At 36.9% G+C, this 21,463-nt stretch overlaps 2 protein-coding genes across 2 annotated transcripts; one reads left to right on the top strand and one right to left on the bottom strand.

Annotated features, from left to right (window-relative positions):
• Positions 1-3,411: 3,411 nt before the first annotated feature.
• On the bottom strand, positions 3,412-5,514 carry LOC127878072 (beta-1,3-galactosyltransferase 1-like). Its single transcript, XM_052424487.1, has 2 exons — positions 5,415-5,514; positions 3,412-4,591 (listed from the first exon to the last, which is right to left on the bottom strand). Exon 2 carries the CDS (start codon positions 4,574-4,576, stop codon positions 3,533-3,535), a length of 1,044 nt encoding a protein of 347 aa, XP_052280447.1. The 5' UTR covers positions 4,577-4,591; positions 5,415-5,514; the 3' UTR covers positions 3,412-3,532.
• A 7,438-nt stretch (positions 5,515-12,952) lies between these two features.
• On the top strand, positions 12,953-13,642 carry LOC127878666 (uncharacterized protein K02A2.6-like). The gene has a single exon (XM_052425195.1). It carries the CDS (start codon positions 12,953-12,955, stop codon positions 13,640-13,642), a length of 690 nt encoding a protein of 229 aa, XP_052281155.1.
• The last annotated feature ends 7,821 nt before the right edge of the window (positions 13,643-21,463 follow it).

The following is a 21,463-nucleotide window of genomic DNA, read 5'->3' as shown; positions in this document are numbered from 1 at the left end:
TTAAAATTATACTAAATTTTTCCGTTGATAATGCTGTTTAAAAGCCTAGTTAGTTGTGTTAAAGTGAGAGGGCATCGTGTAGTTGACCTCAACAATGTTTTTTGTTAAATACCACTGAAATCAAAACTTGCTACGCTGTAGCAGATATTATGGTATACTAAAACTTCGACAGAAAACATCAACAGAAGAAATACATGTGTAAATCTGCTGCTTTGGAAACACAAGCCATAGAGGTTTATTATATAGGTTGTAACATTGTATAGTGGTATTTTAGCAAATGTATTGAACTTTTGTCAATGTGGTCGACATTTTCCTTGTCCTACTGGTATTTTTGTTTTAATATTGTACATAAAACAATCTTCTCCCAGCTAAGATATAGATGTATGATAAAATACATTTCTCACGGCATATCTTTTACAGGTTTGCATGATATATTTCGAAGCCATGTTTGTCAATTGTTATTGCGAAATTTAAGTGTATTCATAACAATGATCCGTAAATTCTATGTATTCAGTTTATGCATTTTAATGACCTATTCATGTCAGCTTGAAATTCAAGCCATCCGTTTCATCTTATATGATGTTTGTTTTAATGCGATTGCTTACGTTCAACTAGTTACTCCCAGTTTCTAGTATACAGGTGCATTACCTATCTTGTTGACAGGTTACACATACTGATATCTGGGTCACTATGACTTCGTGATGTATGATATAGGTAGGTTTTTTACTATATTCGTCTCTTCCTTAATTTGTGGGACGTCTGCATTTCAGTACAGAACAAAATACAAAATCATTTTTTTACTGTCACTTAAACGATTAATTTGTTCGTGATATAAATGATTCCATTAAGTTTTATATCTTAGGTACCGAACAAGATAATGACAATACTATAACTCTTTACCACGATTGGTAATATATTTGAATATTAATAAGATCTTACTATTTATAATTATATCGGATGCCAAGAAAATGCACACACGCACGCAAACTTATAAACCTACACACACACACACACACACACATATATATAGTGTCCGAAAAAATTCTTATTTTTCAGGTAGCCCACTGGGCTACCAATAAAAATATTTGGTAGCCCATAAAATTTACCTACAAAATGATAAGAGGCAAGTTTTAACCTTTATTTTATTTCTTCATTTACATATACATAATATGTATACATACATACATATACATACTACAGCAAGTAGTCTGATGTACACAGTCAATATCATAAATTAATGTTACAGTACAGCCACCGCGTACGTAAACTAAAACGCCTGTCCGCGGTGTTCACTTTTCCCAATGGGTGACATTTCGCGGGGGGCGGACACGCTACTGACCGCGGTGTTCGGCGAACACCCGAAATCGCCGCGATTGCACGCTATCGTTAACGGGAACACCCGTGATCACCGCGATGCTGCGCAGCAACCGTAAACACCTGTCTGCGAGAGTCATTCACGCGTTGGAAATGTAAATGCACAAAAGAAAATCATATACTACATGTAGATATTACATGTATGTGCACATGTATGCGTACTTAAATTCGGACAGTACGTAAAGTCGGAAACGTAAATAAAGCATTTAGATGATCAATACTATTGACTCGTATGGTGTTAATCAATGCAATTGCCATTTTTAACAACAAATACCGATTTTCAAAGAAATCAAGAGACTATTAAATCATTTATTTACTTGTGTTCGAATTTACGTATTGCATCCGTATGTTACGACACTTGTGTGCAGTCAGTATATTGTCAATATTTTTTTCAATAATGAAGGAACTGATACAGTGTAACGGTAACGATACAGCGTTTTTACATTATATTTTATTAAGAGGAAATGTCAATGCCAAATAATTCGCGAGAAACCCCGATACTTCAGTTGAAATTCACAACGAAACTTTAAATGGAAATTAAATGATCTCAATGTTGTACCCGCTACGAAATTTTTATTTACAAATAAATACACTCACGCCAATTTTCGCGCGCTTTTTATCTGGACAAAGTAATTCATATATTTAATGAAGAATTTGTAACCTAAAATAGTTGTACACGACGCGTGCAAACCGTGTCAGGTGATTAACTCATGTTGCAATACAACGGTCCTGATTGGGAGCTTATTTCATCATATCTTTAAATAGAACCATATGCCGAAATTCGTTTGACAATTTCGAAAATTTCAAACGTTTGTGTTTATGACTTTTATCGTCTATATTACCCACCCATAATTTGGTTTTAAAAATTTAAATCGGTCATATATGGGATTATCGATTAACAGTCGCTCCTTTAATCCAATCATTAATTGACAATCCAAACTAATTAGCAGGTGTTAACCGCGTTCACACCGTTGTAATTAATATTCATTTTCGGTTTCGTTACCGTTTTGAAGAATCCGCTATTGTTTTGATTTATTTAATGTTCGGCGTCCTTGGATATTAAACGACATCATAAACGTTGTCGCTATTACTCATTGTTGCGGTTAACAAAGAATTCCAAATTGCGAAATGACGTTGCATCATGTGCGCAAACTATCCAACCGGCTCTCATTAGGTTACACATGCCCAATTAATTTCCTTCTTTGTAATATATAGAATTCGCAATCTTTGATCTCAAATTTAACCATGACCGAGCGATAAGCCAATATATAACTATACATGACTGGAAAGGTGGTTTCATAAGCTTACAAAAAACTGCATTTGAAAAAATCTATACGGCGTAAATCAAAATAATTACCTTAGAACATATAAACCGGTTTTGACATCTACCGGCACTGCCATTTGAAGGCAAAAACCATGCCCTACTATTGAGGCTGGCAACCACAAACATACAAAGACATGCACAAATCAGGCCTTTTGCCCTGTGACTTACACATGTACCTTTAAACTGATACCTAAACTCTTCATTTCAAATACATTTTTAAAATCGTATGCACCAGGACCTGCATCATATGTACTTAGTAGCAAACTGACTGCATGTACCCCCCCCAAATTCCACTTCCGTTTAGGATTATGTAACCTCATTATATTATTGACAGACGACAAATGTTGATTCTGATTGGATGATTAAAATACACTGTTACTGTTTACAATCGACATTACCGCCAGTGATCGGTGACTGATTAGATAATTGATTGCACTTTGTTATTGGATTATAAGCAATACACAGTGTACAAACATATGGTCAGCGTGTTTATTCTACGTATGTCTGTCAATAAACCGGGCTACCGCTCTTATAGATTTATAGTAGCCCGGCTGGCGTGAGCTGGAAAATTTCAGAATCCCGATGAAAAATTTCGGCAGCCCCCGGGCTCCGGGCAATGGATTTGTCGGACACTATATACGCGCACGTATGCAGCCTTTTCAATGTCTTTATGAACACTTATAGGTTGATAAAATCAACAACGCAAACAACCATTGTCTCCAGTATAGTGTATGTACCAATTAGATTTAAAATCTTTAAATACTGTTTTAAAATAAGTAAGCAATATCAAATGCATTTTTAACTGCTGTTCAAATATATGTGTAAATGCAAAATTCAAACAACTCGACTAGTTTTAAACAATTGTTCCGGCCTTAACAGCGATAGAGGACAAGTTCTTGAGTCTGCCCAATATTTTTTCAACGTCTCTGGTGATAATTGATGTGATGTTATGACGGAATTACGGTACGCACAGGGCGTAAAACTACCAATCATGATTGAGAAGCCATTCAAACTAACTGGCGAAACGGCAAATTTGTTAACACACATCGCGACATAGACATCCTCTAAATGAAAGAATGGTACATCCCTGGACACGTTAACTATATTGCCAACGACATCTCTAGACAACAGGTATCCTGTTCCGCTGCACATGGGTGGGTACAATGGCTTCCTATACTGTCTTAAAGACGCATGCCACTTCGAGGAAGTCTGTCTGTGTGGGGAACTTGGTCCCCAACAAGAGCCTCCCATGAAATTTCTGTTCGGCGCAGCTTGTAACAAAATAGGCAACAACTCAGTGTTAACGAACATGTCGTCGTCAGTTTTCATAACATATTTTACACTTGAGCAATGTGTGACACTCCATTTCAATCCTATCATTGTTTTATATGTAAGATTAGCATAGGTGTCGCGAAAATCTGCTTGAATAATATCATGGAATTCGTTACTTTCTTCCAGCAAAAATGAGTTGTATGTTTTGTTCAAATTGTTTCCGATCACAAAGGCGAGGCGGATGCTGGAATTCAGTGAGTTACAGAGAGACCCCCATGTGGAACGGATTGCGTCTCGGGCCAACCTGTTGGTGACAGATGATAAAACAAGTAGTAATACGTCGACTTTTCCGCCGTCACACAGTCGATCTGGTGATATCATCGATCTGAGGTCCATTGGAAAACAGTTAAAGCAATCATCTTGGCTGCTATCAGAGCTCTCTTTGAGCAAATCTGTCACGAAACGGTTAATACGCAATATATCAAGCCATGAGAAGGTCAGTGAGACAACAATCAACCCCATGAATATGACAATAACTGCGAAAACGGTCTTGGCGCCATGAAGGTTGCAAGTGTTTTGGGCCCTTTCTAGTGACATGGTCTTCATAACAACTGTAACAGTCTGAAATGTAAATCGTTTGTTGCTTAAGTTTTTTTCAAAATTTCCAAACTTCTTTAAACACTAGAACTTTAGAAGACCTGTAACCGTGTAATTAAAAAGTTATTGTCTTTCTTGTCATGCAAACCCTTTGGTAAAAATTTTGCTAACGCTAGCATGACCACAAAGTTGAAAAAGCCTCAAAAAAGAGCATATTTTTATCCATCGCATATGTATAGTTTTCAATAGTTGTATTGGCGTCTATAAGGAAAATACTATCAATAAAGGTGTGTTTATGAAATATTTAAACGAAAATAAAGTAAAATACAGAAGCCCTTTCAAAAAGGAACAAATGCATTCTCAAAACATTTGAGTCAATTGTTGCGATGCGTTTACACATTATATCCTGTTGTAGCCCACCACAATTATGCCCATAAATGTTCTTATACATTACCTAATAATCGCAAACTGTCAACGTCATATAAGAGAAATGTGTGCAGCTATAGAATACAGAGATGTTATAAAGGAACAACGGCATCTCAACAAGACATACATTAGACCACAATATACCTTTAATAAACAAATACATTTTACGTCAAAGTGTATTTATAAAATACAGGATAGGACAACACACATCATTAAATGTTTCTTTCAAATTCCCGATTCTCCCGGTTCTGATTCCAATCGTCTTCTACTACTTGCAATATCATGAACTCAAATGCATATACAGATGCATTAATTACATGTAGTGTTGACTTGTGAAAATATAATTTAATAAAGAATTAAATCGTACCTGCAAAATAAATATTACAATTGTTATTTTATGGGCAAAAAAAGACAATGTTACCTTAAATATTACATATCCAACCGACTTTAATCAACTCCAACTGAAATATGACTGCGTGCCTTAACCGCTGAATTTAATTTTATGCACACGTAAACCGATCCGCAGTTTACATATTGTGCATCGGCTAAAGCTATTTGTCTTGCATATTGTGCATAGCCTAAAGCTATTTGTCTAAGTATATGACTCAATTTAATGCCCGCTTTAACCAGGAACCTTTGCAAACAAAGGGATGAGCAACTTCGAGATCCTGTTACAGAGCGTAAAACAATCTCCACGCAGAGTTGTCGTTCCTTGCTCTCACATACAACTCTGCGAAATGCTCAGCTTGCCATTTTGCCTATAATAGGTAAAACCGAACAAACACATTCAATGTATATTTGATTGGATATTTAAGATCGCGTGCATTAAATCAAGAAATATGACTTTTAAATGTACGATAAATCGCGCAAAAACTTGCGAGTTATAATGTAACTCTTTGGAACTATTGTATTGCCCATTTACGCAGATGGAATCATTCCACGCACTTCACAAATGTAAACAATTGAACACAATTTGTATTGAGTGATGTTAGGAATTGCTTCGACGTGTGTATGTATGCTGGTTTCTTAACATCAAAAAAACATATCAATTTTATAATAATGAATTGAAACTGATATAAGATATCATGGCATGAGATGGTTTTCTTTAATGCAGTGAATGCAATTTAACCGTCTTGCAGAAATCGTTTAGTATACTGTAACCTCAATGATTAACGCTTGGAATGATCATGACATGAATGAGACGCTTTAATAACCATAGTCCGTTCTGAGCCCAACACAGAGGTGAATGTAATGTAACCGTCGTGCAAGAGATTGAGCGTTAAATAAAGAGATGGGTGAGATTTGATAATCTCGATCGATTAAACGATTACCATGCGTCTAAGTGATATCTATTGCGAGCGACTTCGCTCATTTATTCGCTTCTTTTGTTTCTTAATATTCCGCTTTTGTTGTTTTATAAACAAATACATATTCGTTAATTTTTGCGTTGTTTGTCTTGAAAATAATTAATTAAATAGTCATATTAACACGCAGAATTTTAAACGAAACTCAATTACCGTATCCGTTGACGAATAACAGTACCATTTGTTTCTTAGGGTTTCAATAGCCGTTGTATACAGCACGTATACTCATGTAAAAAAGCGGATTTTTAATTAAAATCGTTACTCTGCTGTACCTTAAATATCGATATTATCAATCCCTGTCAATTGTATACAATTCAACATGTAAAATTGTTCTTTATCATCCGATGCAATAACGTTTCGCATGCAATTTTATTATTATGGTAGACACCCTGAATCCAGTAATATATTCTTAGCGCTGGAACGGTCAAGGAACGTCCCAGGCAAGGAAATGAATCAGATTTCGGTGTTGAATCAGTATCAATATCATTAACATAGCTATGATCATCCTTGTGGTATGTTTGCACTATTTTAAGTCCACAATATTGTGCAAGAATCATCATGTCTAAATGTGGAAATTACCTGTGTTTTAACAAGTAAGTTTCGCTGGCCTAATGACCTGGGTTTTAACAAGTAAGTTTCGCTGGCCTAATGACCTGGGTTTTAACAAGTAAGTTTCGCTGGCCTAATGACCTGGGTTTTAATAAGTAAGTTTCGCTGGCCTTATGACCTGGGTTTTAACAAGTAAGTTTCGCTGGCATAATGACCTGGGTTTTAACAAGTAAGTTTCGCTGGCCTAATGACCTGGGTTTTAACAAGTAAGTTTCGCTGGCCTAATGACCTGGGTTTTAACAAGTAAGTTTCGCTGGCCTAATGACCTGGGTTTTAACAAGTAAGTTTCGCTGGCCTAATGACCTGGGTTTTAACAAGTAAGTTTCGCTGGCCCAATGACCTGGATATTAACAAGTAAGTTTCGCTTGCCTAATGACCTGGGTTTTAACAAGTAAGTTTCGCTGGCCTAATGACTTTTTCCTTTGCACGGTATAACTTTCCGTATAAAGATCAAGAGACCCTCTTTTGCCTCTGTTTAGCGCACTGAAATATAAAACAAGATGAATTTATAACAGAAGTATGACAATATAACTATTATATTTATTAAGTAAAAAAGACTGCTCTTGAAACTAAAAATAAATTTGCTAATTGCAACGTAAAAAATATTCATAGGCATATCAAACAATTTTAGGTCATGTTGTAGCCGGGCTAACATGTTTGAAAATAGCTCCAAAATCATGTTCTCACTGAGTATCTTGAAACAACTTCTTTACACAAAGGCACAGACGCTAATCTAAATGAACTATTTGAACCGTTAGAGATTGCTTCATTTGCAAATCAGGATTTATGTGTTAATAATATATTTCTTTGTAAAGGTCCCTGCTTAAACTGCAAGCTTTACCGCGTTGATCGAGCATTGTGCACAGCCAGTGTATTAACACATACAATTCAGTTTTTTAAAAGGAATTAAGATGTTTACTCACCAATAACACTTAAAATGAAAACGAAAGAAGTCAAGTCTTTCCTTACATTTTCTAAATTAGTGTTGCTGAAAAGAAATAAAACACGAGAATGTTGATACGGCACTATTGATAATACATAAGGCATTTACAAGTACATTTGTATGCATATGTTCCCACGTACACTTACTCTATGCCTAGACAAAGCAAAGAAATTGCAACAAAATGGCTGGCAATTAGTTTTTTTGTCACCAAATTTTTTTATAAAGTCACTGCTCACATAAGGTTTACTGGTCTTCTTCAGATGGTATCCATGTTTTCACCGTATGGTAATTAAAAACGCAAATTTCTCTACAAGAAATAGTTTTATGGAGAAACCCTGCTGAGAGGTTATGGCAGACATGTGTAAGTTTGTATAAATCCTTTAATTATTGTAATGGCTTGCAAATTAAATGTAGGCCAAATACCTTTGTTATCAATGTTAATACACAGTTGTTTCAAATTGGACTTGAACATTTTATTTTTTCCAATTTACTTACCCTTTGTAAGTCCATGCTAAAATAACGAGCACTGCTCCAATGGTATTACACCGCTCACAAGGTATCGGGTTTCCTGGGGTGTGAAGGCGTATAATAACCTTGTATCACAGTTCACTAAAGAGACAGGCTCTGAAGGCGTATAACTACCTTTTATCCAAGTTTACTGAAGAGTAGGCTCTGAAGGCGTATAAAGACCTTTTATCACAGTTAACTAAAATGTAGGCTCTGAAGGCGTATACTGATCTTTCATCACAGTTGACCGAAGAGTAGGCTATGAAGGCGTACAACGACCTTTTATCACAGTTTCCTAAAGAGTAGGCTCTGAAGGCGTATAAATGAAATTATTCTCGGTTTGATAAATACGGTATAGTATGGTTTTATACATGTTATTTAGAAGAAAGAGTATGGTAATGGTTTAGCGCGAAAATTGCACGGGTTTTGTGTTTTCGATTTAGCGCGAAAGCGCACGAGTTTTTCGTTTTGGGGTTTTTATGATTTGCAAATCTATTGATTCGAGGGTGTATTTGACAGGCAAAAGTAATGGAAAATGAAAACGAAGGGGTGATAACCCCGCCCGCCCGCCCTTAATGGACAGATGTATGTCTAAATGATTGGTTTCATTATTTTTACGTTTATAATTTTGCAATAATAAAGTTGATATTAAGTTTATTTTCCGTTCGGTTTTTTTAGTCCATGTGAGATGGGATCTAAATATGAACCAATTCCTTTACCGAGAAATTGGATGGGTGTATTTACATTTTAGTCTGAAGCAGCTAAGTTTTCAATATTATTTTGTTTCATCTTTAACTTCCTTGAGATAGTACTTCCTGCATATTTATTGAAATCTTGGTATGTTAAAATGTAGGTGTTATCATTGTTTGTTTTCTTACGTAATGAACGTTTAATTTTAAATGTTACTCTTATTTTTACGATTACTTTTTTTCGTTTTGGTGTGACTGGTTAGATGATGACGTCGGTTTAGTACAGCTGTTGAAAAATTTCGTCATGTGCATATAATTGTGTCATAGGCTACAGAAATCAGTACAAGCGAGGCAAAATAACATTTTCGTTTTTTGTCATTTTTTAAAAGATGAATGCAAACATAAGTCAAATCCAAAGTTTAAGGTTTCTATCTATAATAGTTTTTGAGATATTGAGTTTTGAACACATGCACCCTTATACGATCTTATAGCTAAATAATGGTTTTTAATATAGGGATAATACACGTTTTCGAGGGCATGATCATCTGCGGGCGCTCGAAAAAATCCGGAACGGAATTTGAGAGCGCCCGCAGATGATCATGTCCGAGAAAATGTGTATTTTCGCTATTATTGCATAAACAATTCACACATACCAAAATAAATTAAAAATAACATTGAAAACAATATGTCTTGTTCATTCGACATCGACAAAATAATGCGATTATTTCATAGGACGTCATACAGTGCAAGGTTGTGTTTTACATATGCCTCACTCAGTCATCATCAGAAATGACGATGTTTTACCTTCGGATACTAAGGCAGTTTTCGATTAAAAACGTGTTTAAACAGTGGATTAATACAAATTTGAAATAAAGCCGCGCGAAGTAAGAAATGAAGAATTATTTTGGAATTTACTGGTTGTGGCGGATAAATATATCGTGAGAATATGTCATTGTTTTCATACATGTTTCTTTCGACTGTAGATACAGGTCTCTCTTATTTTGTTCCAATTAAATTTTCTAAACATTAATACTGCCAACATATTGTCACCGAAGTATTTCAAGCATACAGAAGGAACGTTGAAGGTGCATAAACACTTACATTTACAGCATAGTCTTTTTAAAGTGTTTAGTAAATGACCTTAACTTCATTGACGTTGCCAATAAAATAGCTTTAGTCAAGAGAGTGCAGATGGTATAATATGAAAAGTGGATTGAAATATTCATTGCCTTTATCCCTGCATGCATGAGGAAACTGGTGCATATTCAGTTCACCATTAATGCTTGGAAAGCCGGCGAAGGCTGAAGTTAATATCATAGTTCATAATAACTTAATTGAATCCAGCCATTACTAAGGGAAGTAACTGCGCGTGGACCAAGTTATGGATATGAAAAACACATAACAGGGCTTGAACGGCACGCGGATCGCCTTGTTAATACACGATTTCTCCCGTTCAAGCCCTCCTTTTGCCAAGTTTCTGCAACCCGCCAGAGGGCATTATAGATAGAGTATATGCAATTATATCATTTGGCATTGACAACAGACTCTTTTGTAAATACGTTATATATATAGCATTCACACATAGATTCAATGCATTAGTTAAACTGACCATGTTTTTAATATTTTATGTGAAAACAAAAACAATCATTTGAATACAGTGGTTGCTATGGTAACGAATTTACATAAAATTAGGTATGTATATTTACATAACATGCGTCCTTTAAATTGTTCCTACATTGACTGTTTTCACGCCGTTTTTATTTATCGGTATTGCAATTAAAATTCAAACAATAACAATTATTTTGTTAATTTAACCTTAATCATAATTTACATTAGTTTTTATGTACAATCTCAGTGTTGCTCATTATGGCATACAGTAAAGATGATTTTGTTAATTTCTCAGATATTGAGAATCTTGAAGAGGTATTAGGTGATTGTACAGAATGGTGGATCACACGTCTTTCGTTAGGTGAAAAAATCATTTAAATGACCGTTATTAAACGGGCATCGAGACCTAATACACACAGGTATGTTTTCAAAATCAGTTACGCATGTGTATTTATGTTCTTACTTATTAAAGGGTTTACAAACTATCCATAAATGTAACTTGAAAAGAATTATCTAGTAGTAAATGGAGTTTTAATAGAGGGAAACATATATATTATTTTTAATTGTTAAATGTGCAATGGGATAAAAATAAATCCCCAAATTCCAACTTAAATAGCATTAAAATCACCGGGTAGAAGCACACAATATTTTTTGCAAACCATTCAGTAACATGAGTTTAGTAAATTTGCAGCTTCCATTTATATTTTAAAGATGTTTAAATACACTTGATGCTCCGTCCAAAATATATACCATAAATTCATCGTTACGCCTACAATTCTGCCATTTTCCCCCAAATTCCACTCCAAAAAACCGACAGAATTAATATCGTATATGCCTTTCAAGTATTTCTAAGACTGTTGATAGATATATGTTATATTGGAATGTAACCGAATGAAACCGGTTGCCAGTCTATTATATGTTATACAAGATTTATGTCCCTTTTGTACTCTTCGTAATAAAGTAATCAACATGGTAGCAGCGTAGTGGGAATTTTCTCGCCAGAAAACTAGACACTGTTTCCGACCTTCGATCGAACATTGATCAACGCAATAAGAAAGATGGCAGAATCGTCATTCAGACTGCCTAGTTTGCTGAACGTCACCGACGGCAATGTGACCGAGAACTTCAAGAACTGGACTCGGAAATTCGAAGTCTACATGACGGCAACCGGATCTGACAAAAAGGACGCTAGGGTGCGTGTCGCAATACTTCTGCACTGTGCAGGACCAAATATCCTTGACATATATGATCAGGCAACGTGGGAAGACCCGGATCACAGAAACGATCCCGTCAAAGTCCTACAAATGATAAAAATCTATCCTTGACATATATGATCAGGCAACGTGGGAAGACCCGGATCACAAAAACGATCCCGTCAAAGTCCTACAAATGATAAAAATCTATTGTAACCCCCGCAAAAATGAAGTTCTTGAATTGCACAGATTCTGGTCAACGCCGGTCCAAGAGCCATTTGACAATTTCTTAACAGAGTTAAGAAAACGAGCCTCAACCTTTAACTTCAAGGACACTGACAGAATGATCCGTGATAAGATAGTATTTACCACATCAGGTAAATTACAAGAACTATTATTAAGAGAAGACGAGCTTGATTTAAACAAAGCGGTCAAATTATGTCGAGCATATGAACAATCATTGAAACATGTCCAGGAAATAAGAGACAAAGATGTAAACAAAGTACAGCAAAGTACAGCCAGACCAAAAAAGAACACTGTGCGAAACAACACAAGCTACCAACCAAAGCCGCAACCACAGCCGTGTGATTACTGCGGTAAACTCCATGCGCCGAAAAAGGACGAATGCCCTGCATGGGGCAAGAAATGTTCCAAATGCGGACACATGAATCATTTCCAAGCTAAATGCAGAACTAACGTTCACATGGTCGAAGAAGAAAATGCTGAACTTGAAAGTGATGAATTCTGGTTAGCACAATTTGACTCTAGAACCCGAATAATACATGTAGCTACAATGGTAGTAAATGACTGTAATGTGAAATTTCAGGTCGACACAGGTGCTGAGATCAACACGATTAACCAAAAATGTGTGAGAAAATCACAGGTCAAAGGTAACGCGTCGACACTAAGAATGTGGAACAAAACGACGATGAAACTACTTGGTGAAGTTACACTTTCTGTAAAAAATCCAAAAAACTGACAATATTTATGATGTCAGATTCATCGTTGTCCCGAACGACTTCCAGATTCTGTTAGGGTTGAAAACGATGCAAGAAATGAACCTGATAAACATTAACACAGATGCCTTTGTGGGGAAAGTTGAAAAAGATCTTGGTGATCTAGGTGAAGCTAAGCTCTACGTAAAAGAAGATGCCAAACCAGTTGTTTTGCCAGCACGAAAGATACCAATCGCCATCCAAGGCCAAGTGAAACAAGAACTTGACAAGCTTGTAGAAAGAGGTATTCTTGTTCCAGTCGAAGAGCCGACTGAATGGGTGAACCACTTGGCCGTGGTACGAAAATCTTCAGGGAGCCTGCGTATCTGCTTAGACCCCCAACCTCTAAACAAAGTGCTGAAAAGAAAGCGGTACAGACTTACCACATTTGATGATGTCTTGCCAAATCTCAACCAGGCAAAGTTGTTCACCAAAATAGATGTCAAAGAAGCATTCTGGCATATGCGATTAGACGAAGAGTCGAGAAAGCTCACAACGATGATAAGCCCTTTTGGACGATTCCGATGGTCAAGATTACCATTTGGGCTATGTGTATCAAGTGAGATCTTTGCGAGAAAGCTAAACGAAGCTTTGAACGGTCTCGAAGGCATTTTTGTGATCGCAGATGATATCATCGTCGTTGGCTGCGTTGAAACAGAACAATCAGCAAAGTCGGACAATGACCGCAAACTGAAATCACTTGCAAAACGATGCTCAGAACAGAACATTATTCTGAACTAAGAAAAGAAAGAGGTCGGAAAAGAAGTGATCTTTCATGGACACAGAATAACAGACAAAGGTGTTTTGCCCGATCAGAGCAAAGTGAAAGCCATCCAAAACATGCCGAAGCCGAAAAATGTCACAGAGGTTCGACAACTCTGCGGACTAGTGCAATACATTAGCAAATTTCTACCTGATCTTGCGTCGACCATGGAACCCATTCGTCACCTAACGCGTAAAGATGCCAAGTGGGAATGGACAAATGAGTGTGACGAAAGCTTAGAAAAAGTGAAAGCGCAAATCACGAGCGCCCCAGTTTTGGCGTACTTTGATCCTGAAAAAGTACTCGTGCTGCAAGTGGACTCATCGCAACACGGACTGGGTGCATGTCTTCTGCAGGATGGACATGGAATTCGCCTCGCGTGCTCTAACTCCCGCTGAGCGTAAATGGGCGCAAATCGAAAAAGAAGCGCTAGCAATTCTATATAGACTGACGCGATTTGACCAATACACCTTTGAAATCAAAGTAGTAGTGCAGAAAGATCATAAACCATTATAGACTATTTTGAAAAAGCCTTTGGGACAAGCGCCAAAACGACTTCAAGATATAATTATGAAGCTCCTGAGGTATGACATCGAGTTCCAGTTTGTGAAGGGCTCAGATCTCGTGATCGCGGACGCTCTGAGTCGTGTATACCCAGAATCAAAGGAAAATGAAACTGCAGATCGGTTGGACATTCGAAATGTCAAATATGGTGCATTCGACCAGTTTCCAGATGCAAGCATTCTGGAAATCAGACGTGCAACAGAAGCAGATTCATCAATGCAAGAGCTTCAGCACTTGATAATCACTGGATGGCCAAAAAAGTGACATTAGTGCTGAACTCGGACAATATCACCCTCTCAGAGATACTCTCAGTGTGCAAGATGGTTATGATAGTATGGATAGAAGAGCCCGCGGAACGATATTCTGGCCGGGTATGAGAGCAGAACTGAAAGAGTTCATGAAAAACTGTGTATAGTGTGAGGACAGAAAACCTCCCCCTCAACAGGAAAAGTTGAAACAACATAGTGATGGACTACGACCTTGGGACAAGGTCGGATCGGACTTGTTCCAAATACAGAACAGATTATATCTCGTCGTCGTAGACTACCACTCAAGCTTCATCGAAGTGGATCTTCTGACAGCGGCAACCAGTCAGCAAGTGATTGACAAAATGAAGAAACGCTTTGCTAGATTCGGAATTCCCGGAGAACTGATAACCGACGGTGGACCCCAGTATATGTCCACAGAATTCCGTAACTTTACACAGAAGTGGGGTATAAAGCATCACATCACGTCGCCCCACCACTCAGCATCAAACGGTAAAGCTGAGAGTGCTGTAAAAGCCATGAAGACGCTGATCATCAAGTGCCACGAGTCGCGTACGGACCCGATGGAGGCGATCCTGGAGCAACGAAACACCCCTCGTGCCGACACCAAGAGGAGTCCTGCTGAGATGATGATGAATCGAAAGCTTCGCACCATGGTACCTTCGCACGTGCAAGCAGAGCCAAGTTGTGAATCGCGAGTAAATCGTAAGACATTTGTGAAAACATGGTTCGATCAAAAAGCGCACGATCAACCAAAAGTAAAAATCAGTCAATCAGTGTATTTCCATAAGCAGAGCAAAAAGCCCCTGGCAGAAAGGCATAGTTGAAAATATCAATGGTGATCGATATATTGTGCGTAGTGAAGAAAGTGGGCTGTATGCCAGAAATCGTGTTCATACCCGTCCGACAAAAGTCGAAGTGCAGATTCGCGAGCAATCTCCGCCTCGTTATGGCGATATGAATTCTGAAACTCGTAATCAAAGCGCGCCAAAGACGCCTGAAACTACTCGTATGACTGCAACAGCTTCAGCAGGCAACACGACAGCAACCTCTGAATCAGAACCAACAGCAGCTTCGGAATCCGGCCCGAGCCGATACAACCTAAGGCCCCGCGAAAACATTCAAAGACCCCAGTGTTTTGAGGGTTTTGTGTGAAATCAATGAATAGTTTTCATATGTCTAAGACTGAAGATTAGATTTTAGGAAAGAGAATTTAGCTACCAGCTTGATAATTTGATCAGAGTTTTAAAATGTCAAGAAATGACAAACTGTTTGAATATGTTTAATTCTAGTCAAGTTTGTAAAAGTTTATATGTTTAGACTGTTCTAAGAGTGATTATTATTGTTAAGTGATCTTAGTTTTATAAGTTAAGACTATTTTAAGAGTTAAAACCATTGTCTTGATCATTTGAATTGATATTGTTAATGGATCTTAATAACATTGTTTTTAAAGAAAGAGGGATGTTGATAGATATATGTTATATTGGAATGTAACCGAATGTAACCGGTAGCCAGTCTATTATATGTTATACAAGATTTATGTCCCTTGTGTACTCTTTGTAATGAAGTAATGTAATACCCTGTGTTACTGTTATCCGAGTATCATATATGTCCGAAATATGTACACATAAGAAGGCCTTACCTGTTTAACTTTAATAATCCAAATTGTCCTTGTTGATATCTAGTTTAACAAACCTTATCAAATGTTTGTTAAATCCATTTAATGCTTTCTCCATTATTGAATCACCATTACTTGTAAATTGAATCGCCAGCTTTGAAATTGAACGCGGGTTGAATGTTACAATAGTTCGGCCATTTGCAATGTCGAAGGTCATGCCGTAGTAATTAAATTCTACTCGGATAATTTATATCTTTTCGAGGAAATTTGCTTTCTCAATGCGTAGTATTATGACTTGTTAACTGTTTTATTATTACAATGTTACTTATACAGCTAGTAGTCATTTCAGATATTAATGCTGGTAGGGAACTATTTAAAGTACTTTCGCGCAATGCTTTCGCATTGCTTTCACTGTGTGTAAGACGAAATATTGTCATTATGCTTGAGAAATGTTGTGAAAGCATTGTTTAGTGATGCATAATATTTTCTATACTTTTAATTAATGTGATGCTTTCTTGTAAGACTTGCAATGCTGTTTTAGCAAATGTTGTTTATGATGGTAAAACCCTTTTACGCAGTTAAATACTTTCATGAAAGTCTGGTTCTGATTGGTTGTCAGCAAAGCCTTGATCGGCGTTATCTAACATAAATATACACGCGTAACTGATTTTGAAAACATATCTGTCATTATACTATGTGTATTTGGTCTCGATGCCTTTAAATAACGGTGATTTAAATAATTTTTTCACTTAACGGAAGACGTGTGATCCACAATTTTCGTTTTAAGTTTCAAATGAGTGCGCATGCGCGAGCACTGCGCGACACCTTGTTCGGCTTAAAATCGAGTTGCGGATACCTCTAATATACATACCTGATAAAATACATGATTTTCATTAAAATTGTCCAAATATCCGGAAACAAACTAAATATTTACGTTTTGTCAAATATATGATGAAACTTCCTACAGCCAATGATCTTTATTTCAACATGATATTTATTTAATACATAGTAACAAAAAGAATCTAAGAAAATAGGTTGAATCAGAGTGCAACATGTCTTTTTTATAGAAAATATCCACATATTTTACAGTGTATTGAGTTCAATCCATTAAAGATTTCGCACAATGTAAACATCATACATGTAATTTAAAAGTGCCAAACATTTTGCAGATGGTAACCATTGTTACCATGGCAACAAATAGATAAAATATCGATTTTTACTGTTTGTCACGCTGACGAAGGTTATGACGCCAAATTAAAGAAATTTTTCATTTCAATGTAAACTTTTTTAATGAGTTGTTACAATATTAAGTAACAAGTGTGGCCTCTAGTAAAGGAACGAGCTAACGGTTGTCAATCTAAACATTTGTTCTAAAATTGGGCCTTGCGACCTTGTTTTTGATTTTATTTTACCAACAAAACCGAGATATTGATATGATAAATATTGCTGTCAATTTTCACCAAGAGAGGTTAATGAATGTGGCTTGTAGAGTGGTATGAAAGTTGTCCTAAGATTTGACTTATTGATCTTGATCATTCGACCGTGGCGTAAATTTCGTCAAGAAATACATTTCGACCAAAAATCCAATCAAAATTAAGCCAACATATAGCCTCTAGTGTGATGGTGATGAAAAGTCTAATTTATGAACTGATTTGCACTACATGAAAAAAAGTTTCAAACTATTAATCATGCACTATATTAGAGGAATATACAAGTGACTGCAGTGGTAACCGTAATCCGACAGGATAATTCTTTATTTCAAACTCATAGTCTGTGCGTTCTCATACAGATTAAGAAGGACGCAGTTACAAAATATAACTGTACATGTAGAATTTAATTAATGTGGATTCAAGCCTTATTTAATACCTCCGTCACACCGGACTGGCGTCCTTACTGTGTCATTACGGCGACCCAGGTCGCAGTGAGGAGGCCATAGACGCCGGACGGACGCAGTAAGGACGCAATTGGTCGCAGTGAGGACGCCGAAAATTGCTAAGGACGCGTGCCCACGGCGACCACTTTGAACATGTTCAAAGTTGTCGCCGAAGTCCGGCGTTCTACGGCGTTCTGTTAAGGACGTCGTAGGGACGCCGTAGAGACGCAGTAGTCGTAATAGGTACGTGGAAGGGTCGCTGTAAGGTCGCCATGGACGTCGTGTGGTCGCCGCTCAAACTCACAGAAAATGATCATTGACTGCCAGGGGACCGTACGGCGACCTTATTGCGACACTACTACGTACTTTGTACGTCTATTGCGTTCTCAAAGCGACTATGGTCGCAATAAAAACGCAGTATGATAGCCAAGGACGTCACTCAGACGCCGTATGGTCGGCTTTGGTCGCCGTAAGGACGCAGTACGAACGCGGTAAGGTCGCCGTGAGGACGCGCAGAACGCCATAAACCAGGACGCTGGTGTGACGGACAATGCAGCGTATTGAAAACAAACTGGTTTAGGAATGGCACGATAAGCTGGGGGCATTTCATTCTTCGAAAATATGCATACATCTCAAGTTTCAATAGGTTTTTCATAATATAATTATAATTTTATTTCCATTTTTATAACGCCACGCCTCAATCACGCGTAGCCCAAAATAACGTCGACCGCATTTGTACGGATTTCTGCTGACGACGTCACAATATATATATATTACTGGGAATACTTATGATATATCTACATTCTTTTTGAGCATTATTTTATGGATTTTATGGTTTTAGTGATTTGTTTGTTCCTTGTTGATGTCCGGGTGTGTACGGGATGCTTTTGGTGTTTCTTTGTTATGTTTATTTTCGCAATGAGATAGATAATGTTTTATTTACATGTTTTGCTAAAGAATACTTATTTTTTTACAGTATAATAATAGCTGCTTATTTGTAAATTTCTCTTAAATAAGAGGTTTCGGGAGGTGATAGAGGCACCTAGACACCGGTCTTGAGCCATGGGTCCTCGTTCGTCCCCCTGCCATTAAAAGAAAAAAAGGAAAGAAAAATTAGCAGTACGGTTGCGTATCCCGCTCGCGGGTTTACCTGAATCGTTAATTACTACCGATTATTGCATGGGGTGTACGTGAAGTCATTTACACCTCTCTTGATTGGTGGTGGCGGATGAATCTTGCAGATAATAGCAGCTTCTTTGAACAAATTAATGTTTCACATTTGTAAATTTATAATATTTAAGCAACTTAACGTGATTGATGGGCGTTGTGGGCGTCCTGTGAGCACTTTGGGCATCGGCGGGGATCAGTTTATTCAAACCGTAACTATTGATTTTAGGTATATACTTGCCGTCGAATTGTTATGAATAAATGTGCACTTTTCACATGCCACACATGTGCACCTTAAGTCTTCATAATGACATGCCCTACATCATTTAAATAGTATCGTTTCAGTTCTTTATACATCTAAACAAGGATGTTACACCGTTTACAGTCGTCTCGAGACTCATCAACTGAGCGGTGCCATTGAGGTCGATTTCCGTAGCACATGGAACACAAACGAGCGTCAGAAGAATTGTTTTTTGCATTTATATGTCGAAAGTCCTAGTCAAATACAAGCACTCACTCATATTTGTCTTTGGGTTATTATTTGTATGATGATGATAATAATGTTGATAGGATGATGCTGATATGGTTGATAATGATGATGAGTATTTAATAGTATTTTAAGAATAGAGAATACTAAATTTACTCATAACTATGAGTAACGACCTTTTATCACAGTTTACTAAAGAGTAGGCTCTGAATTCGTATAAAGACCTTTTATCACAGTTTACTAAAGAGTAGGCTCTGATGGCGTATAATGGCTTTACATAACAGGCACTGCATGGGCATAAGGGCCTTATATCACCGTTTGATGAAAATTACTCACTGAATGCATATAAGTATTGCCAGGTTTAAGTCATTTTGTGTTTCAGTTAATTATTAAAAAAATTGTTTTGTAAAAATATGTATTGCTCAAGTATTAAAATTAAGAAATCCAAATCTAAAAATAAAATAAGTATTATACTTATGTTTTTAGATTTGAATTTCTTACATCAAGTTCCATTTTGTGCTGTTATCTTAACAACATATATTATATGTTGAGAACATAACAGCACAAAATGGAACTTGCAGTAAAGTTAGAGGATTCGAGATTCATCGGAACCCGGGAAGTGGGATTGTGGACCAGAGCATCCGTCAGTTCAAGGAAAACACCGTTGTGTATCAGGTAAGGAGTCATGTGCTGACGTTTGTGATTTTTAGCTAACATCAGCATAAAGGGCTCATGGTAGATTATTGTAAGCATCCTGTGTAAGGGTTGTCATCTTGTATCGTCATCTTTTAGCTTGTTTTCGGAGAATAGCCCACATGTATGGCTCAATCTTCAAGAAACGTGGTCGATATGTTTATCTTGACAATATCTTGCTGAGTTTGAATCTGGTCATATGCGTCCAAAATCATTGTGGCCAGATAAAAAATGTTAAAAAAAACATGATATTCTACAGGTAATAATTATGATCCAATCTTCATGAAACTTTGTCAGAATGTTTATCTTGGCAATATCTAAGACCGATTTCAAATCTGGGTCATAACTCATATGCGTCTGAAAACTAGGTCGCGAGCTTAGAAAAAAACAACATTGTGATTACTGTAGAGGCAAGATTAATGACGAAATCTTTATGAAACTTTTTCAAAAGGTTTATTATGACAAAAATTAGGCTTAATTCGAATCTAGGTCACTTGCATCCAAAAACTAGTTTACCAGGTAATGTCTTCAACAATTGGCGTACCGGTAACTCAGGTGAGCACTATATGGCTATCTTCGTAAAGGAAACATTACTTCCGGCAATGTATTTCACTCACTTACCAGTAACATTATGCTTTCATAGAAAAGTATTTTAAACAATTAATGAAAAAGCCTTATATATGAATTATTTATTTTTGGTGGCCGAATCAACATTTCACTAGCTTCTGGCTGTTGAGGTTATAGTAAGTGTGATGTCATAGTCCACTTATTGAATGTTATCATGGTAAAGTCATGGAAAAAGTGCCCTTCAATAGAAATGTAAAACACGTTTTAATGGAAATCCTTTATTTTGACAGTTAACGCTACAGAAGAGTATTTGTAAATGGGTTGCAAATTAGTCTGGCGAATAAAATATATGCATGTAAAAACTGACCTCACTACGCTTTTTTCAGTTAAGTATGTATCGATGGTAACATGTAAAACGGAAGAAGCATGAACGCAATATGGACAGGCATGGAAACCACATACGTTTATGTATCGACATTACTGATTTTTGGGCTACAAAGAAAGGTAAAACATTAATGCAAGTAATATTATCAGTTACGCAATCAGGTTAAATGTATTAGACAG

This window comes from Dreissena polymorpha, chromosome 4, assembly GCF_020536995.1.
Source record: "Dreissena polymorpha isolate Duluth1 chromosome 4, UMN_Dpol_1.0, whole genome shotgun sequence".
In the NCBI taxonomy this organism is placed as follows: domain Eukaryota; kingdom Metazoa; phylum Mollusca; class Bivalvia; order Myida; family Dreissenidae; genus Dreissena; species Dreissena polymorpha.
This window is presented reverse-complemented; position numbering and strand designations above follow the sequence as displayed.

What these genes read in the sequence shown, in the direction of transcription:
- LOC127878072 (XM_052424487.1), bottom strand. Translation starts at nt 4,576, where the DNA reads ATGAAGACCATGTCACTAGAAAGGGCCCAAAACACTTGCAACCTTCAT.
- LOC127878666 (XM_052425195.1), top strand. Translation starts at nt 12,953, where the DNA reads ATGCAAGAAATGAACCTGATAAACATTAACACAGATGCCTTTGTGGGG.